Genomic DNA, 20294 nt, shown 5'->3' with positions numbered 1-20294 from the left:
CGATCATTATAAAACACATGACAAACACAGCAATAAAAACATAAAATGAGCTGGGCAAAGTGCACTGAGTGGAACTTGTAAACAAGAAGGAAGATTAAGGTGCTACCTAGGCTGACATTTAGAGAGATGGATCCAGGAGGACCCCCAAGCTATGGACACAGTCTTTCGGTGGGAGTGTAACCTCATCCAGAACTGGTTGACATACCTCCATCCCCAGATTGCGACCCTTGATGTCAAGCACCTTTGCTTCATCTGGATTCAATTTCAGTTTGGTTTTCCTCATCCAGCCCAATACTTCCTCCAGGCATTCATTCAGAGGAGACACGCTATCCTTAGATGAGACTGTTTTTGAAAACATGGAGAAATGTATTTGGATGTCATCAGCATACTGATAACATCCCATTCCATGCCTACGGATGATCTCTCCCAGTGATTTCATATAAATATTTAAAAGCCTTGGGGATAGAATGGCACCTTGTGGGATGCCACATAACAGCTCCATGTGATCAGCAAGAAGGAGGGGGCAATATGTTTTGCTTTAGTTAGGTTTTCTATAGACTCCATCAATTAACAGATTTATTTCATTAGTTATGGAAAGTGACATGCACATTCTCTGCAGCTTGTGTAGAGGGCTAATGCTGGAGAGTGAATGGTGGTTTAAGGCCTTGATATATGAAGAGATGTCTCTCCCTATATATACCTGCTGAAGAACTGAGGTCTGTAGGGCAGGTTCTTCCCTGCATCTCACCCGTGGAAACATTACAAGGTGGAGGACATGAATAGAACCTTCTCAGTTGTAGTTCCCGGATCATGAAATGTTTTCTGCTTGGAGATCCAATTGAGATCATCGCTGAATTTTTTTCCAGCACCAAACAAAAAATTCTGCTTTCTATAAAGCCTTTGGGGATGATTTATTTCAGAATGTAAATGAGCATAGTTTCAAATAGCTTCTGAAGTTTTTTTTAACTCTTATCCTATTTTATATTATTTTCTCTTGCTTAAGTGATTTTTGGTTTTATCTGGCAGTGTTTTTCTTTAATATTGTATGACACTATGAAATCACATAATAAAATATGGTATACAAATATTTTAATTGGTTGATTGATTGCTTAACCTTCTCTCCCCATGCATTGGGATCCCATTCCTGAGTTCTGAAAATGTATCAACATAACTATATTAAAAATCACAGTGTGGAAAATAGGTTTTTGGACTAAGATTCCCTGGAGATCTTAGCAATTGTTGTGCAAAATGTCAGTTTCCGCACTCTGCTTAGAAGTAACATGCAGAGAGAAAAATTTGACAAACATGCTTCATTGGTATTATCCAGATCACCTCAATACCAAAGTGAGCTGAATAACCACAAAAATATTGCCAGATTTCAAAAAGCGGAACTTTTACATTCACACACCAAATGTGATAAAAGTCTTCTGTCAAGCACAAAAAGGTGCCTGTCTTCCAGTCTTGTAAACTGAATGCTTTTAATGTAACCAGCTGCTGGATGGGCAATTGGATTTCCAAAAAAAAAAAAAAACCTCAGAGGAGTTCCATGATAATATTAATTCAGGCATGGCTGCAACAAACGGAAAGCATAAAAATGGGCAGGCATTGACCATCTGGTTGTGTAAAAGTTATGATGATTGATTTTTTTCCCCTCTCAGTAGGAGAGAGAGATGTTTAAATATCCCTATGATAGACTTACACAGTGTTCCATGCAGTAACGGATATGCCGACTGCATTAAACAACAGTATGTTTTAAAATCCCATCTGCTCATGATTGCAATATATCTTTTTTTTTAAAAAAATGAGTCTTCACCTGCTGTCGTGGGATAGAGTTGCTGCGTACAGATTTTTTTTAGAAGCATGCCATATTACTACTGGCATCCAAAGGGGGGTGGGTTGACTTATGTATTCGCTGGAGATATGGGAAAGCCATCCATTTCATTTTGTATTGTATTTTTCAGCATCTACTAGCATTCTCAATCTGTCCAAGCTGTAATTTAGCATATTGTTTTATTTATACACCACTTTCCCCCCAAAGCTGACAAGGAAACTTACAAAAGCATATTTCAATACCAAATAGAAAAAAGGTTTTAAGTTTCAAACTCTATTATGCTGTCTGATGAATTAAAATTCTGTAAAATATATCCATTTCAAATTAAAAGAGCAATTACTGCAAATATTTTAAGTCATTTTCTTTGGATAGATTTGGTCACAGTGGTTCATGCCTTAGTTACATCTCAGTTAGACTACTGTATTGAATTCACTATGGAGTTGCCCTTGAAAAATGGACAAGTATTTATATGTTTTTAAGCTTTGTACAATGTTTTTATTATGTATTGCTAATTGATTTAATTGTGTTGTTGATTTTTATTGAATTTGTTTGGGCATTAAATTTTGCCAGTTTTGTAAGCCGCCTTGAGTCCCCTCGGGTGAGAAAAGCGGGGTAAAAATGTTGTAAATAAAATAAATAAATAAAATGTCTGCAAGCAACAGCAAGTGCAAAATGCAGCAGCTAGACTGGTGTCAGGAGTGCACTTTAGAGACTAATAACATCAGCCCTGCAAATAACTACACTTCTTTCAGTTTGCTTCTGAGCTCAATTCAAGGTGCTACAGTTGACCTACAAAGGCCTAAACAACTTGGGGCAAGATATCATGGGGAGTCTTGGCAAAATTTGTTCAGAGACTGAGATAATGTGCCTTCATATTACCTGTTGATTTAGCATGGGCTCCTTATTTCCATAGCCTTTTGTAAGACTGGGGATAGTTAGAGGTGGATTGCTGTTGCTTTCCTCTGAATTTAGTCTGCAGCTCCCTGGCAGTCTGTTTCACTTTCAAGTTTCAACCAAGACTGATCCTTGTTAGCTTCTGAGATCAGGCAGGATCTGAGGAATTGAGATTTATTTATTTAGTTAGTAAAATAACTTATACCCTGGTCTTCTAGAGAATTCAACCTTAAGGAAATACCAAGCCTACTGGATTTAATTTGCTTCCTGTGGCTTCTAGGTAGAATTGTATGTGATTCTAATGCAATGTCATTTAAAACAGAGCACATTAAAAACAAAAGACATTCATTATTTACATAAATCCATGGCTTATTGCACATGCACAGATTATGTTCACAAGAGTTGGCAGGGCACGGCCACCACTTACTGTCTGTCACATTAGAGGGTCGTTGTATGAGAATATATATATGTGTGTGTGTGTGTGTTCTTCATTTTAATTGCATAAGCATATATTGCAAAACGTAGGGAAATGATCAAATGCATTTCATTCTGCCAAAAAGGATGAAAAGCCTCATTTGATTGAGCTGAGACAGATTCTTCCATTCCAACAAGTTGAACTTTGGAAGACCCTGCTTTTTCTTACCATAATGCTGTACTGACTTACTGTTGCATGAGCAGATTAAAAGCAGAAAATATTTATTTATGAATAGCATTGTAACTTACTGTACTTTCCATTATATACCATATACAAAAATATCTTATTAACTCTTAACTGGAGAAGATTACAGAGACCATACTGAGAGCCTGTTGCAACAGCTCTACTGGCTGCCAGTTTATTTCCAGGCTCAATTCAAATTGCTGGTTATAACTGGTATAGTGCTATATGGGGCAGGTCCAGGCTATTCAGAAGATCATATCTCCCTATAAGAGGTAGTCCAGACTCTGAGATCATCAGGAGATGCCCTTCTCTGAATCCCATCATTGTCACAGGCATGGATAAGAGGGACACAAGAGAGGGCCTTCTTGGTGGTTGCCCCTAGGCTCTGGAACTTCCTTAGTTATTTATTATTTATTTATTTACAGCATTTATATTCCACCCTTCTCATCCTGAAGGGGACTCAGGGCAGATCATAGAATAAATATACAGAATTCAATGCCATTATACAGACAACAGACAGGACAGACAACAGACAGAGATATATATAGGCATTTTCCCACCTTCGGTATCCTGGAGGTTGTGTTCATTTCCGGGAACAAGGGGTGCTGTCGCTCTATCCTCCATGTTCAAAAGCCCTGATCACAGACTTCCTCCTTTCCCAGGGAGGCCAAAATGCCCCCACCTTGTTCTCCTTACATGAGGTTTTTCTGGACAAATTTGCTTAAAGGGAGTTTGGTTTTGCTTTTCTTTGAGGCCCAAAGTCACCCAATGGATTTCCATGGCCAAGCAGGGATTAGAACCTTGACCTTCCACTATTCACATCCAAAGACATTATTCCACCTCAATCAGTGGCTGATAACAGATGAGAAACTTCCCCCATGGGCACACAGAAGACTGGGCAACTTGGAAGGTACCATGAGATGCAGAGCTAACCTTAGGAAATAGGGTTACAAAGTGGAGTCCATGACATGCGAGTGTGGAGAAGAGAAAACCACAGACTATCTTTTACAATGCAGTCTGAGCCCTGGCACATGCACAATGAAGGACCTTCTTACAGTGATACCAAAGGCACTCCAAGTGGCCAGCTTCTATCAGAGGAATTTTAGTACAGTATAATGTCAAGTTTTAACTTTGTGGTTTTTCTATACATTATAGCTGTATTCTCAATTCCCTTCTGACACAATAAATAAACAAATCCCACCCGGGGGGGGGGGGGGGATCATATTACTATAAAGTGGAGTCCCATTGTGGTAAGAAGCACATTGTTTCATTAATAATTTCTTCTCCCACTTTGTTGTCTCTTACCTTGCTCCATTTTCTGATTTATCCCATCAGCAAGTGTAGTTCCTGCTCACTCCCTTCCAGATAATGTTATGGAACACTGTATGGTTCAAGTTTGCAAACAGAGTTATTAATTGTTAAGGGAGAACTTTACAATAGGAGAGAAAACTTTTAAATAGTATATTAACAATAGTTCTAAAATGCATTTTTCATAATACAAAATGTAATAATCAATATTCAAATCAAAAGTTTGAGAATCCAACTAATATGAGGAATTGTACTTTTTTCCAATGTAAGGAAGAGTTAAAGGACTTATTGCTCTAGGGATTTTTTATGGATAGCTAGTGGTTTATTTATTTATTTATTTATTTATTAAAATGAATTCAAAGACAGCAAATGCACAATTTTGAAAGGTTAGAATCAAGCGAAGTAGGGCTCTCCTGAAGCAGTGCAATTTTATGGAGTAAATTGAATAAATAAAAAAGATAAATTGATCAGGCAGCTGCAGTTTGGAAGATTACTGGGGCATTGCTACTTTGTAGACAACACCAAATTGGGAGGGATAGCCAATACTCCAGAAGACAGGAGCAGAATCCAAAACGATCTTAACAGATTAGAGAGATGCTGTTAAGGCATGAGCCTCACACTTCCAACTATTCAGGGACAAATGCAAGATACTCCACTTAGGCAGAAAAAATGAAATGCAAAGATACAGAATGGGGGAACGCCTGGCTCGACAGCAGTACATGTGAAAAAGATCTTGGAGTCCTCATTGACAACAAGTTAAGCATGAGCCTACAATGAGATGTGGTGGCAAAAAAAGCCAATGGGATTTTGGCCTGCATAAATAGGAGTCTAGTGTCTAGATCCAGGGAAGTCATGCTACCCCTCTATTCTGCTTTGGTCAGACCACAACTGGAGTACTGTGTCCAATTCTGGGCACTGCAATTGAAGGCAGATGTTGACAAGCTGTGTCCAGAGGAGGGCGAATAATTGATTAAGGGTCTGGAGAGCAAGCCATATAATAATAATAATAATAATAATAATAATAATAATAATAATAATAATAAAAACTTTATTTATACCCGCCACCATCTCCCCAACGGGGACTCGGGGTGGCTTACATGGGGCCATGCCCAAAACCATACAATATGACAGAATATAAAACAACATATCATAACACAATTTAACAATACAATAAATAATAACATACATTACAACCCAAAATTCAGAATATGAGGAGCGGCTGAAACAGCTGGGCATGTTTAGCCTGCAGAAGAGAAGGCTGAGATGAGACATGATAGCCATGTATAAATATGTAAGAAGAAGTCATAGGGAGGAGGGAGCAAGCTTGTTTTCTGCTGCCCTGGAGACTAGGACATGGAACAATGGCTTCAAACTGCACATTAGGAAGAACTTTCTAACTGTGAGAGCTGTTCGGCAGTGGAATTTTCTGCCCCGGAGTGTGGTGTAGGCTCCTTCTTTGGAAGCTTTTAAGCAGAGGCTGGTTGGCCATCTGTCAGGGGTGCTTTGAATGTGATTTTCCTGTTTCTTGGCAGTGGGTTGGACTGGATGGCCCATGAGGTCTCTTCCAACTCTATGCCCATTCATCCACATCACCAAAATTATCCAATGTGGGCAAATCTGACAGATCTCATCCCATGTTTTTTTCACCATTTCCTCCTGTTTTCATGCGGATCTAGAGCGCAGAAGATGATTTCACTCCATCTTCTCCCCCCCCCCCCCCCATTTTTAATACTTTACACACATTTCTTTAACGATGCATGATAGACAGAGAGAGGAAGTCTCCTTGAGTTGTGTGATGGGCTCTATCGTACTTTGTTTCACAAATGGATTACAACTGTTTAGAAATTGGGGGAGGGAATTTCATGGGATAATGTCCCAACACTACTAAACTATGCTGGCACTCAACTAGTTTGTTCTGTACGGTTAATATGAGTATGGTTTATGAGAAGCTTCATGTGTGTAAATCAAATACATATTTCCAGTTGAAGCACCCCTAGCCTATACTGTTTTTACCAGTGAGCACAATTTTGTACTCATGTTTTGATGTATAAAAATGTAGGGATATTTACATTCTAACGTATACCAAAATTCAAACTAATGAAATTGGCTCTTATCAAAGTCTCAGAAATACGCAACAAGATAGATGGCCCCATCGTCAGTTGGGAAATTATTGTTTTGGTTCAGGTTTTAGTATAAACTTTGAAGTATCAATCTTTCCCCCAAACAGCTTAACATCCTGGATAGCTTTTTAAATGTCTCAACTGAACCACCAATCAGGTTCAAGGGCTGACAGTACTGTTATCTCTTTTTTTTTGGCCATCGAGGTGACAATGAATTGGAGGAATGAAGTATCTGTTTTGTAGCACTTGCTAGGGGCAGATAGCATTCTAAGATGTATGAGAGTATACATGTCTCTGTTTAAATTTTTATTTAAAAATAAATTGTAACCATTTTTAATTTTAAGAAACAGTAAAATCAGTGTTAACTTTTTAAAACTGCAATTATGATAGGAACATACTACTTGGGAACTGGTAATTTCAATAGCTATTCCATCCTAATTACCACTGCCCTGGTCTTGGATAAAGAGGAGAAGAAGCAAGCATGGTTTCATGCCAAGGTCCAGAAGTAAGTAAAAGGTCCTCTCTCCCTCTATCTCAGCTGCCACTGCCTTGGCTATTAAGTTAAAGAAGAAAAGGCAAGCCCATTCCATCACATTTAGACCCAGGAGCAGATCAAAACCTTTCCCTCTATCCCAACTGCTACTGCCCTGACATTGGAGGCAGAGAAGAAGAAGCAGTTTCTGCTGGATATAATCCCGGTGCATACTGTCATTCCCTTTCATTGTGCGTTGTGTCTTAGATTGTAAGTGTGAAGGTAAGTGTGATAACAGTGATGGTGTTAAAATCGTCATTGTCGTCGTCGTCATCATCATCATCATCATCATCATCATCATCATAGTGCAACAGTTAAATTTAAAATGTGATTCTCTCCTGATGTAGCCAGCAGCAGCTGAGGAAGCCATGAGCAACATTTGCCTTGATGTTTGACTGGTTATTGGCACATTACTAAATTGTTACGAATACCAACTTTTTATAAAGCCTAAATTGTAAATATAATGGCAAGGACCCAAAGAACTGAGGAATTGGTTGTCCATTATGTAGTTAAGAGGTGTTTTAGTTAAATAAATCAGCCCATTCTGCCAAGTCACATGGCAAACCACACAACAACTAAAAAAAGGTCAACAAATCTCCAAGAAATGGAAGACAGATTCTCAATGTGCAGAAGCAAATAAAACCATATTGCACACTTGCGGGCATGAGCCATATCCTTTCTAATAGCAAGAAGCAACTTAACAACAAAGTTAAGTCCTCCATCCATTCTCAGCCTGCTTACCTTTAACCCTTCTCAAACTGCAAAGGAAATGCAGAAACTACACAATAATGTTACTTATACAAACAAACCCTTTCATTCCACTAGACAGCTAGCAATATTTGGCCATGTTGCCCAAAGGACTCCAAAAACAATGTTCCTAGTGGTAAGATCCCAGCTCTCTACAATCTATAGTTCTTAGTTTTTATCACAATTACCATGATTAATATAATTTATAAGAAGCACATGCTGAATATTTCTAGCAGATTCATTCATTTATACATATTACAGTTAGTGCAACAACAGAGTACTTGATTTTCTTGAAACTGGAGGATGTTGGAAATCCATACATTGATATTCCCCATGAATGTTGTAGAAAAATGTATTAATATATAATTTTCAAAAAGTAACTTGGTATATCAGCCCACTGAAGTGAGAATTAAAAGGCACTTTCTCTTTCCCGTTTCATCAACAGCACAGGTTCTGTGTAAGTGGTTTGGCATTTCTGATGTCATGTTTGTGTGGAAAAAATTCTTAATATAGGAGATTCTTATATTCCAGCAGAAGGGTGCAATTATCTACCTTTACCTGCTTATAAGTTCATCAACCTCCATGGCACTTAGACATGCAGACAGGTAAGATGATACCTTATATATTTGGCTGGTACAAAGGACATTGGAATTGATGTGCTGTCTAGTTTCATTGCTTCGATTCATCAGCCTTTCAGTATAAATGTCTATTTACAGAATTTTATGTCTAGTAATAAACATTTGTTATCTGCTGAAAGGCAGTCAATGTTTAGTTTGGAACTGATATATTTCTTGAACATGGGTCAAGGTTTGGAAAGGGAGAAAGTGAATCTAGAATGTTAAAAAAGAAGAAACAAAGAATGTGGACTTTTTCCCAGTGCTGCCTGCATGAGGCAAAAGAGATGGTTGGATAAAGATCCATCATTTTCCCTTGACCTACTTCACGGCCAAGGTATGTCACTTTATCAAGCACAAATGGGCACTTCTTGGCCTTGCTGTCAGTCCAGCATTCCTGATGAGTTGGAAAATGTTTCCAAGATGCTTCAGGTGATCTTCTCAACAGTCTGAAAAGATTGAAATCTCATTCAAATAAGTAACAACAAAGTAACCATTCCCCAACGGAGAGTCTATCAACCTCTGAAATGTTGCTGGTGCATTGTGCAGAACAAAAAAGGTACATTGAACTTGAACAGGCTAATCAATGCCATTCGCTGCTTGAACTCCTTCATCAGGGCAAGTTACTAGTAGTCTCTGGTTACATCTAAGCTTGATAATATTTTTCATGGCCCAGTTTCATCAACAGTTCATCCACTGAAAACATGGCACTGAGTTTAATTTTCTTGAAATCTGCAAAATGCTAATTTCTTATTTCTGTTTCTTTGGCAGAATGGGTGGTGATGCTCACGAACTATATGAGGGTCAAATCATTTTTATGTACAACATCTCCAGTACTTCATTCTCTATCACCTGTTTCCCTGTAGAAGACACCCATCTACCATCTATTATCATCTGTGGCAATAAAATATTGGAGATCAGTTGTAAGGCCAAGAAAAAACAGGACAGGGAACTTAGCTGGTAGTTGAGAAAACTGTGTTGTTTTGGGTTAAGCCTTGTTGGGAGTTTAACCTTTTCTAGGCTACTACCCTCTGTTCAGTCGTACAAAGCACCTTCAGGCCACTCTTCTCAGCTTCCAGAACTGAGTAAGAGAAAGTGCCTGAACCTATTCTAAGGTAAAGGTAAAGGTTTCCCCTGACATCAAGTCCAGTTGTGATCAACTCTGGGGGGTTGGTGCTAATCTCCATTTCTAAGCCGAAGAGCCGGCGTTCTCCATAGACATCTCCAGGTCATGTGGCCGGCATGACTGCATGAAGCGCCGTTACCTTCCCGCCGGAGTGGTACCTATTAATCTACTCACATTTGCATGTTTTCGAACTGCTAAGTTGGCAGGAGCTGGGGCTAACAGCGGGCGCACATTCCACTCCCGGGATTTGAACCTGGCACCTTTCGGTCCGCAAGTTCAGCAGCTCATGCTTTAACACACTGTGCCACCAGGAGCCTATTCTAGAAGGGTGTTAATGATATACTTTTGGCTTGATACTAAGCTCTATAAAATGTATGAGGTAATTCACACTTCCAATGCATTGATTCATCTCAAAAAGTTTCCATCCAGCTAGACTGAATCATTAGACAGGGCCATCACCTGATTCCTTTTCTCAAAGCAGTATTCTCTAACACACTGGCCATTTGTTGTGATGGGCTTGTTGGAGATTCTCATGAGCATCTGTCATGCCTCTTTGTGAATATTCTGCAGGTTTGTCACAAACGATCATTTTAGAATCTGAAGAAAGCAAAGGCTCCTCCCACTGTCTTTATGCAAGCTGCAATGGTTCTTTTACACCAGAACCATAGAACAACTCAAAGAGCAAATAACCCAGGCTTGGGTGTGGGACAAACCTATAGGTCAGTGGTTCTCAACCTGTGGGTCCACAGATGTTTTGGCCTTCAACTTCCAGAAATCCTAACAGCTGGTAAACTGGTTGGGATTTCTGGGAGTTGTAGGCCAAAACTCCTGGAAACCCACAGGTTGAGAGCCACTGCTATAGGTGAGCAAAAGCTGCTGTAGGATAGTCCCAGTCATGAATTTATATATCATTGTCTCCAGATACACATGAAATATCTCCACTAAGTCTGTTGGTAGTAGACCAAAATAAAGTGTTGTTCACCATGTGCTTCTAACATGTGCAAAATGAGCTTAGATTTTTAATTTATCCCTACAGCTATAAGGATTTCAAAAGGTTGCACCCCTGATCTATGGTGGGTGGCTTAGGTCAATCGTCAATGGGTGCAAAATTCTGTAAAGGAAAGCAATTATTGTTAACCCTGAAAATGAGAAAGTCACATACTCAGCTTCGGAGGAAGGCAATGGCAAATAGCCTCTGAACAAATCTTACCAAGGAAACACAATGATAGCTTTGTCTTGTTGTTGTGTGCTGGTGGTTGTGTTTCTGATCAAGTTGTTTCTGATCTGTGACAATAGTAAAGGGAACTTATGCATGGGTTTTCTTGGCAAGATCTGTTCAGAAGAGATTTGCCATTGCCGTCCGCTGAAGCTGAGAGTGTGTAACTTGCCTAAGGTAACCCCAGTGGGTTTCAACCCCAGGGATTCAAATTACAGAGTCATAGCCCAATGCTCTGACCATATACCATAAATCAGAAATGGCTTGAAAGCACACTAGAAAAAAATCCTAAAGTTACTTAAATATTCATAATAATTTATTATTAATGGTTTAATTTTATTTTAATTATTTTAATTAATGTTTAGGTTTTTAACTATACTAGGTATGCATATTTTAATCTGGAAGCCATCTTGAGCCCAGTCTTAGATAGATGGCATATAGACGATGGCGATGATGTTGATATAGAAGAGTACCAACATGAGTCACTTGAATATTTCTGCTGTGTTGTGCTCTGTTAAGGACAGCAAGCTCTATTTAAAAGGTATTCAATTTAGCTTAGAAGACAGAAAAATTATATGCAGGACTACTAATTTGGGAGATTGCTCTGTTAGATGTGATTATAGTCCTGCTTTTACACACCTTTTTGTTGTTGATATCATAAATGTATTCTCATTTTGTGACTGAATTTTCTTCTCTCGATTTAGTTAACAGTGCTAAAGGAGCACTTTGCTTGTCCAGCAGGCAGTTAGTATGTGTTTGCTGCCACCTATTGTTCAAAGACAATGGAGAATTCAGATACACCAATAATCACAAAACATTCTTTACATAGAATACTTTTTATTAGGTCAAGATATGTCTTCTTGTGCACATAGGCATACACTAGAGTATGAAATAAAGCATGACCTTTATATGCATTGGTATCGTTATGGTGTTTTAAAAGAATAAATTAGTAGGAATAGAAATAGAAAAATACATGTACTAAAAGAACTATACAATATGATACTTGCAATATCGAGAAGTCCTGAACTCTCATGTCCCCTAGAGTGCATCTACACTGGAGAATTAAAGCAGCTTGACATTAGACTTTATCTCCAGAATGAAGGAGAACGACTGGTAAGCAGCCCCTGGGTTCAGATGGTTAACTGATTACAAAATCAATAGCAGTACTGTCTAGCCCATATTATGTATGCTTTTTTTGCAAAAAATTTCTTGGGAGTCCTTGTCACAGGACTTCCTGAAATCAATGTATGCTACATCTGCATCATTCACTTCCATCCAGAGCCGTCTTTAGGTAATTTTCCAGAGTAGGCAATCAGATTCCCTCCCCCTGGAATTTTGGCACCCCCCCCCCCCATCCCGGAGCTGAGCAGCAGGGAGGGGAGGAGAGGATCAGGCCGGCCCAGAAGGAAGGCCTCGCCAGGAAGACGTTCCGCGCTTCTCTCCTCAACAAAGCACCCAGGAACATCTTCCTGGCAAGAAGGAAGACGTTCCTCGGCGCTTTGCTGAGGAGAGAAGCGGCGCCCGCTTCTCTGCGCAGCAAAGTACCGAGGAACGCCTTCTCGCCAGGAAGACGTTCCTTGGCGCTTTGCTGAGCAGGGAAGCGTGGAACAAGATGGCACCACAGGCAAATGCCTAATTGGCCTGGAGGGTGAACTGCCCCTGCTTCCATCTACCAATCTTGTTACTATCAGAAAAGAGATCAGATTAGTCTGGCATGATTTGTTTTTGATAAATGCATGTTGGTTTTTAGTGATCACAGCATGCCTTTCTAAGAGCTCTTCCATATGATCTGAGAAATCAAAGATAAATTTAAATTAAGAGTGAAGATGTTATACAACCAGCAGAAGAACATGGCCATGCGGAGGTTCAGACTGCAGTGTCCTAGTCCAATGCTCAAATAATTAAGTAGAACCCAAGCTTATTGCACAACAAGCAGGTTTCAGACCAGGGAAAAACTGTACAGGTCAAATTCTTCATCTGACTGAACATATCGAGGAAGGCTATGAGAAAGGCTGCATTACGGGAACAGTCTTTGTGGACCTTACGGCAGCCTATGACACGGTGCAACATAGAAAAATGCTGCATAAAATCTACCATATCACCCGGGACTTTGACTTTACAAAAACTGTCCAGACCCTCTTAGAAAACCGCAGCTTCTATGTGGAGTTTCAGGGCCAGAAAAGCAGATGGAGGAGGCAAAAGAATGGTTTACCCCAAGGCAGCGTTCTTGCACCGACCTTATTTAATATCTTCACGAACGATCAGCCACAACCTCCACTCACAAAGAGCTTTATATATGCTGATGACCTTGGCCTTACAACACAAGCAAAAGATTTTGAAACAGTTGAAAAGCAACTCACCAATGCCTTGAAAGATCTCTCCAGCTACTACAAAGAGAACCACCTGAAGCCCAACCCTTCCAAGACACAAGTGTGTGCTTTCCACCTACGTAACCGCGAAGCCAACAGGAAACTGAAAGTTACTTGGGAAGGCCAAGAGCTCGAACACTGTTTCCATCCTAAATACCTTGGTGTCACCTTAGATCGAACACTAACATATAGGAAACACTGCATGAACACCAAGCACAAAGTAGCTGCACGCAATAACATCCTGCGGAAACCTTAAACCTACACCTGTTGATAAACTCTACAAGTTAGCTGGCATTGCCCCTTCTGACGTGCGACGGGAAGTTGCTGCTAATGGTGAGAGAAAAAAGGTCGAACATTGTGAAAGCCACCCACTGCATGACTATCAGCCTCCTCCCACCAGACTCAAATCAAGGAAGGGCTTCATGAGAACCACCACTCCTCTTGATGTTCCTCCAGCAGCAGCAAGGGTGTCTCTCTGGGCAGCTAAACCTGGCAATTCTAACTGGATGGCCCCCCAAGAGGGTCTTCCTCCAGGGGCAAACCAAGAATGGGCAACTTGGAAGTCCCTGAACAGACTCAGAAGCGGAGTGGGCAGATCTAAAGACAACTTGGCAAGGTGGCACTACCTGGAGGAATCCTCCACCTTGTGTGACTGTGGAGTTGAACAAACAACTCAGCACATGTATGCTTGCCCACAATGCCCTGCCTCATGTACGGAGGAGGAGTTGTTTAAAGCTACAGACAATGCGATTGCTGTTGCCCGCTTTTGGTCCAAAACTATTTAGTTGCTTGTGATTTCTTTTTCTTTTTTTAATTTTATTTTTATTTCCATTATTTGAAATGTACAATGCTTTTGACACAAAAAAAAAAATAAAAATAAATTAATTAAGTAGAAAAGAAAAGCAACTTTTTATTGTGTCAGAAGCAAACTAAGACAAGTCGCTTCTGGTGTGGAGCGGCCAGCTACAGAGACACTGCCCAGGGGATGCCAGATGTGTTACCATCCTGCGGGAAGGCTTCTCTCAAAAGGTACCGCATGGGAAGCTAGGGCTGACAGGGGACGGGGATTTCCAGAGTCGAGGGGCAGCCACTGAGAAGGCCCTCTCTCACGTCTGCACCAAATGTGCTTGCCATGGTGGTGAAACCGAGAGAACCATCTGAAGATTAATCTACCATTTTAGAAAGGGAAAGCTGCACTCAGGGCACTTGGGAGAAATTGATCATGAAGAACTGATGGCACACCAATAGAGCTGCTTCAAGATACAGAAACACAATATACTCTAAAACTTTCCAACAAATATGGAAAACAGCACAGTTTATATATCACGTAATATAAAAAATGTAATTATCAAAATGTTTTACATTTTAGAGTTCAGGGATTACTAAAATTAACCTGCTTAAAACCTTCATTCGTGAAAAGGAATAATTACGCACACATCATTTTTCAAGTTTATTTGAAATACACTCATAGAGCATAAGTGCCTAAATCCAACTGCTAGTCCTAAAGAAACTAGACCCAATGAATCCCACTGCTGTATGGCAAGTGAAGATGCCATTGATTCAATAGGTATATTTGACATGTCTATAATTTCAATTAAGATCAAAGATAAGCAGGTTGGTACTGTTAACAGACTCTTACATTTTGCAAGGTAAGTACAGCCTGTTTGTTGAGCCTAAATTCACTGCATATTATGCACACAAAATGCTAATTAACATTTCATAAACACATAAATCTGAAATTCACCCAGGGCAGAATCTTGGTTGTTTTGATGGCCTTCCAGGTTTAGACTCAATTTGGGGGGAGGGGGAACGTATTCCAAATATTATAAGACAATTTGGAAGGTATAATTTTGTTGTTAACTGCCACCAAGACTAATACAATTATGGTGATCCTAAGAACGAGAGCCCTGTTCAAGTTTTCCAAATTTAGGGCAATGACTTATTTAACAATATATTTCAGTTAATTAAATGAACTCACAGATTTAGACATTGATAGTTTTTTCCTAGGCAAGGTTGCAACTACCTCTAGCCACATTTGAGCTCCTGCTCTAGTTCGTATGTAATTATACTTGCTGCATTATATGGCTCAAATGATATTAAAGTTGGGCTGGTGTACTTCCATCTCTTTGTGAACAACCAAAGAAGCTTCACCTCTCTTTTGAAGCAAATTACAGTTCCTTCTAATGCCTGGAGTAACAGGAATTTGTCATAAGTCATGATTAAACTATGGTTTCAGATTCTAGCTTGTTCTAAAGTCAAAGAACAAGCAAAGTTCACTTCCCCAAGCTTAGGTACACTGTGGTATTGAGATTCATTAAAAAGCTGAAGTAACAGGTCCCAATATTCTTGAACCATTGAGGAGGAAGAAGAGTGGATGCAGAAATTACTGCTCCACATAGGAAAATAGCATCTCCTGTCACATCTACACTAGGTGTGTGAACATACCCTTATAAACCACATTTACAGAGGCTAGGTAAGACAAGTGAAAAGGTTATTAGAGAACTTACACTCATATTTCCCATTTATTAAACTATCATTTTAAGTCTTCTCTCAGGTTTTATGATCCAAAATGTAATCATTTTTTCTGTTTTCTGGTGTTTGCCATTAATTCAGTGTTGACTTATGACAACCCTATGACTGAGATTTCCATTCTCTACTCAGGTCTTTCAATCTCCCCCTGCAATGTGATCTTCCTGCTTCTTTCCACTTTCACATTGAGTCATGTTGTCTCACAATGTGTTCATAGCCTCAGTTAAACCATCTTCTGATGGGAGTTCAGGCCTCATATGCTGTTTTGCATTTAAAACATCTTGTAAAATTCCAGTAAGAAAAGATGTTTATTTCTTCTGATGGTAAAGAATGAGACATACACCACTTAAGATATACTTTTAGAAGTTTTATTCCAATTCAGTAATATTTGCTGTTTTAATATATTATATAAACTGTATAAATAATGTTATTTCCAGAGTTCAGCTTTAGTAGTACTAAATGAATCAAATGGTATGCATCAATTGTACAATGCCAAACTTTTACAAAAAAGAAAGAATAGTGGTTTTTATTGCATTAGAAAACACCGGACTATGAAAGATATAAAATCAATTGTAAATAATGCAGGGGAGTCTTTTTCTTTTTTACAATCTTTATGCTGCTTTAATGTTACGACTTCTAATGTTCTGTTTAAAATACATAAAACTTTTACATGCCTTGATGCAAATATTGTCTATGCTCAAAACCAAATGTTGTTAGTTGAAATTGAAAAACAGAAGTTTTACCTGAGATTCTTGTATATTAAAATTTTCATGAATGTCCATTCTTAATATCTGCAAGCGGGTAATATATCTTTTCGGTGTTTACATGCAATCTGAAATATCACTGTACAAACTTCCCAAGGGGTAGCTGAACGCATCTAAGCCACCTCAATTCCCCCCACCCTCATTTCTACTGCCCACAATCAAATCTAGAAACTAGGCATATTTAACAATTCCTATAAGAATTTGAATTGAAATGAGGATTCCAATTCAGATGCAATATATTTATTAAGAAAGGTTCCTTTTTATTATTTTCCTGGGCAGTGATCCAGTCTTCCTTGTGTGTTATTGTTTAATTTTGTGAAACAAAAAACTGAATCAATACTGTTCCTTTCAGCTTCAGCACTAGCCAGTCCACAGATATGAGGTGGCAAATGCATGGCCATCCAGATATTGTTGAAGTGCAACTCCCATCAGCCCTAATAAAAGCAGCCAATGAAGAAGGATGGGAGATACATTCTATAACATCTGGAGAACCAAATGTCTCCCACCCATGTCATAGGCAGAAAATCCAGTTTCTGGAGACATAGTTCAGAATGCACAGTGTTGATACCTATGATTTTCATAAGCAATTATGTCAATATTGCAACCTTTCAAAATAAAAAGTAAACTCAGGATACAGAAAAGGAGTAGAGAAACTGTGGCCCTTCAGATGCTGATGAATAAATTGGCACTGCAAACTGATTTGTCCAAAAAGAACAGGGTGGAGAAATAGGAAGTAAAAGTACTAATTCCTAGAAGAAAAAATGGTATGTGTCCTTGCTAAATGCACACAACACCAAACAAGGAAAAAGAAGAAAAGAAAAAGAAAAAAGTCACCAAAATCTGTATTAAGAATCATTCCCCAAATTATCACAAAAATGAACATAAGTAGAAGAAACAAAATGAACTTAGAAAGGAACTTCCACAATGAAGTCAAAGGTCTGTACACTGTAAATTCTTAATGCTAATTTGTGAATGATTTTGAAATCACTCTATGAGGTAGTGTAGGTTTTTGTAATACGTGCTGGTTATTAAAAGTACTGTTCAGAAGATGTGTTTGTTTGTCATGTATGTTTACATTACATTTTCTAAATGTAAGTTTATTTTTATAGAAACGTAATCATTTTTAACTAAATCAGTATTTTTGCATTTTAGAGGAGATAGGAGATTCACTATTCTAAACTTCTGCAAAGTAAACAATTACAGAAAGAAGATCATATTCCAAACACAGATATAAAACTGATGTCTGTACTGAGGTAGGAAGTGAAGAATTCCATTGGCTTTTACAGTCTGTAAACCAGCATAAGTGTTTTGAGGTTCAGTAGATAAAGCTTCTGTTGTTAAGAACAGTTGTTAGTATGGATTTTCTGTAATTACTACAATGCAGAGCAGTCAACAGTAAAATGATCTATTTGCTTATTTTAATAGCTAAAGTTGTTGAAAAATCAAAGTGGCTCATTTCTAAAAAAAGAAAAGAAAAAAAGAAGTACAACCCATTGAAAACTGAGTACAAACAGATTTACTCATAAAGGTTTCAATCTGAAATAACAGTTTTCAAATATAGGTGAACTGGTCCCACTATCAATGGTAAAAATTGAGAACCTTCAAAAACACTTACTTAGTTTAATTCTCTGTATGACAACTGTCTATAAAATTTGAAGCAGGAAGTACACATTTCCATGATTATGGAAATGGAAAGGTATAAATCTGTTAAGAATTGGCATGGTCTCAAATGTGGAGCTTGTTTCCAAAAGATACCAAAACCATAAAAATTGAATAATGAGTTATAGATGGCAGCACACTGTTGGCTAGGAGTAGATGATTATGTTCAGATCAAAACTATCAAAAAGTATCAAATCACTTTGGTACCTAGTTTGAAAAATTGCATTTTATAGCAAAAGAATGCATATCCTCAGCATGATTTTTTCAATTCCTGTAAAATTAGTTCAGATGGATTTGGTACCTTCTGGAAATAGAACTCCACAACTGCGATGACCTCACATTTCCAAAATCCGAGTTTTTACCATATTTCTTTGTTTTTACACACTGAACTCAAGAGTTCTAAGAGAATTAAATATGTGAAAGGTTTATTTAATGCATTGGCAGGTGAAAGTATCTAAAACTTCAGGAATTCCCTTTTGCTTCTGATAAGGCATGTTGTAAAACTAAGATAGCATTTTGGCCTAATAAAAGTATTACCGCAATATGGATTTTGATATATCTCCTTAAAATAAAGTAGGTACATTTAGATGTGAAAGGGGATGCATAATTAAAAACAAATTAATATAGCTATATGGAAAAGTCTACCTTTCTACTTAATGGCCAGTGCTTCAATCCTGCTAGGTTGAGTTGGACAAAAAGATTATTCATCTGTAGTGCATTTGTCAGTCATCTGTTGACAAAAATCTGTTATACCACTACTACTTTGCACACACTGTTCTAAACACAAGGTTTTGTCAGCTATCCTTACTGGAAGTGGACATAATTCTTGCGCTTGATCATATCCTGCATCGGACACTCCTTTTACATGCTGATAACTGGAACTCTGCTCATTAGGAGACGCAACAGAGAGACCAGCAGATAATTCAACACACAGTGGCACCGCAGGCATGGTATCAGAAGGCTCTGTTTGTTTCCTCTCTGGGATAAAAAATGAAAGTGGGCAATCCAAGGAAGAATATTTTGCAAGAACCTGTATTTGCTCGGGGCTCAGGGCTGCTTCACTGCATACTTGTTTACAAAGTCCTGTCAGATTCTGCTTTGTTTCCACAAGCGTCGACAAGATGTGCTTGTTCTCCTTCAGCAAGTTCTCTTTTTCATTTTGCTACAGGAAAACAAAACAGATCTAAGTTTAATACTTTCCTATGTTCTGAAAGGTAGGTTTTTCTAAATGTGAAGTTATATTTCACAACTTATCTGCAGCTGCTTTGAATAATGTGACAACAGATGGCACTAGATGGCACAATGTAAACACAAGCGAATGTGTTACCTAGGGTGCTAAGAATACTATATGTGTGACTGCTCAACACTCAGGTGGCTTTTAGGTAATTTAATATAATGAGTTGCACTTCTAAAAGGGTGCTGCAATAAGATTCAGATCTCAATACTAAGAGTAGGGGTCCCCAAACTCTTTAAGCCGAGGGCCAGTTCACATCACAGTACCTCTGACTTTTTTTTGGGGGGGGGGGCAGACTATAGTTTGGGGAGAGAAAAACATGAATGCACACTATACACATTGCAACACATATTATTTGTAGTGTAAAAACTTCCCAGAATGATACAATATTTAAAATGAAGAACAATTTGTACCAGTATTTCAATGGACCTGCTTTTGGCTGATGTTAGTAAAATTTAGTAAAGTTAATTAAAATTGTCGCTGAGTTTTCTTATCAAGATTTATTCAAAGGGGATTTGCCTTTGACTTCATCTGAGGCTGAGAGAGTGTGACTTGGCTAAGGTCTCCCTCCCTCCCTCCCTCCCTTTCCCTCTTTGTTGTCTTCCTCCCTAATTCCCCTTCTTGCTTCCATCCTTGCCCCCTTTTTCCCTCCCCTCCCTTCCACAGTGGTGTGTTAAGCGGGGCGGCACAAAA

The 20294-nt window shown here is 38.7% G+C and overlaps 1 protein-coding gene across 3 annotated transcripts in view; it reads right to left on the bottom strand.

Annotated features, from left to right (window-relative positions):
- Nucleotides 1-16298: 16298 nt before the first annotated feature.
- bach1 (BTB domain and CNC homolog 1) overlaps nt 16299-20294 on the bottom strand; it is a 28572-nt gene continuing 24576 nt past the window's right edge. For all 3 annotated transcript variants that reach the window (XM_003219062.4, XM_008107622.3, XM_016992501.2), the window contains one exon: nt 16299-19529. In XM_003219062.4, coding sequence (XP_003219110.2) covers nt 19068-19529 — 462 coding nt within the window. In that variant the 3' untranslated portion in view covers nt 16299-19067. The remainder of the gene's footprint in view (nt 19530-20294) is intronic.

This window comes from Anolis carolinensis, chromosome 3 (genome assembly GCF_035594765.1).
Source record: "Anolis carolinensis isolate JA03-04 chromosome 3, rAnoCar3.1.pri, whole genome shotgun sequence".
Classification (NCBI taxonomy): Eukaryota; Metazoa; Chordata; class Lepidosauria; order Squamata; family Dactyloidae; genus Anolis; species Anolis carolinensis.
Note: the sequence above shows the minus strand (reverse complement) of the source record. Positions and strands in the feature narration are given on the sequence as shown.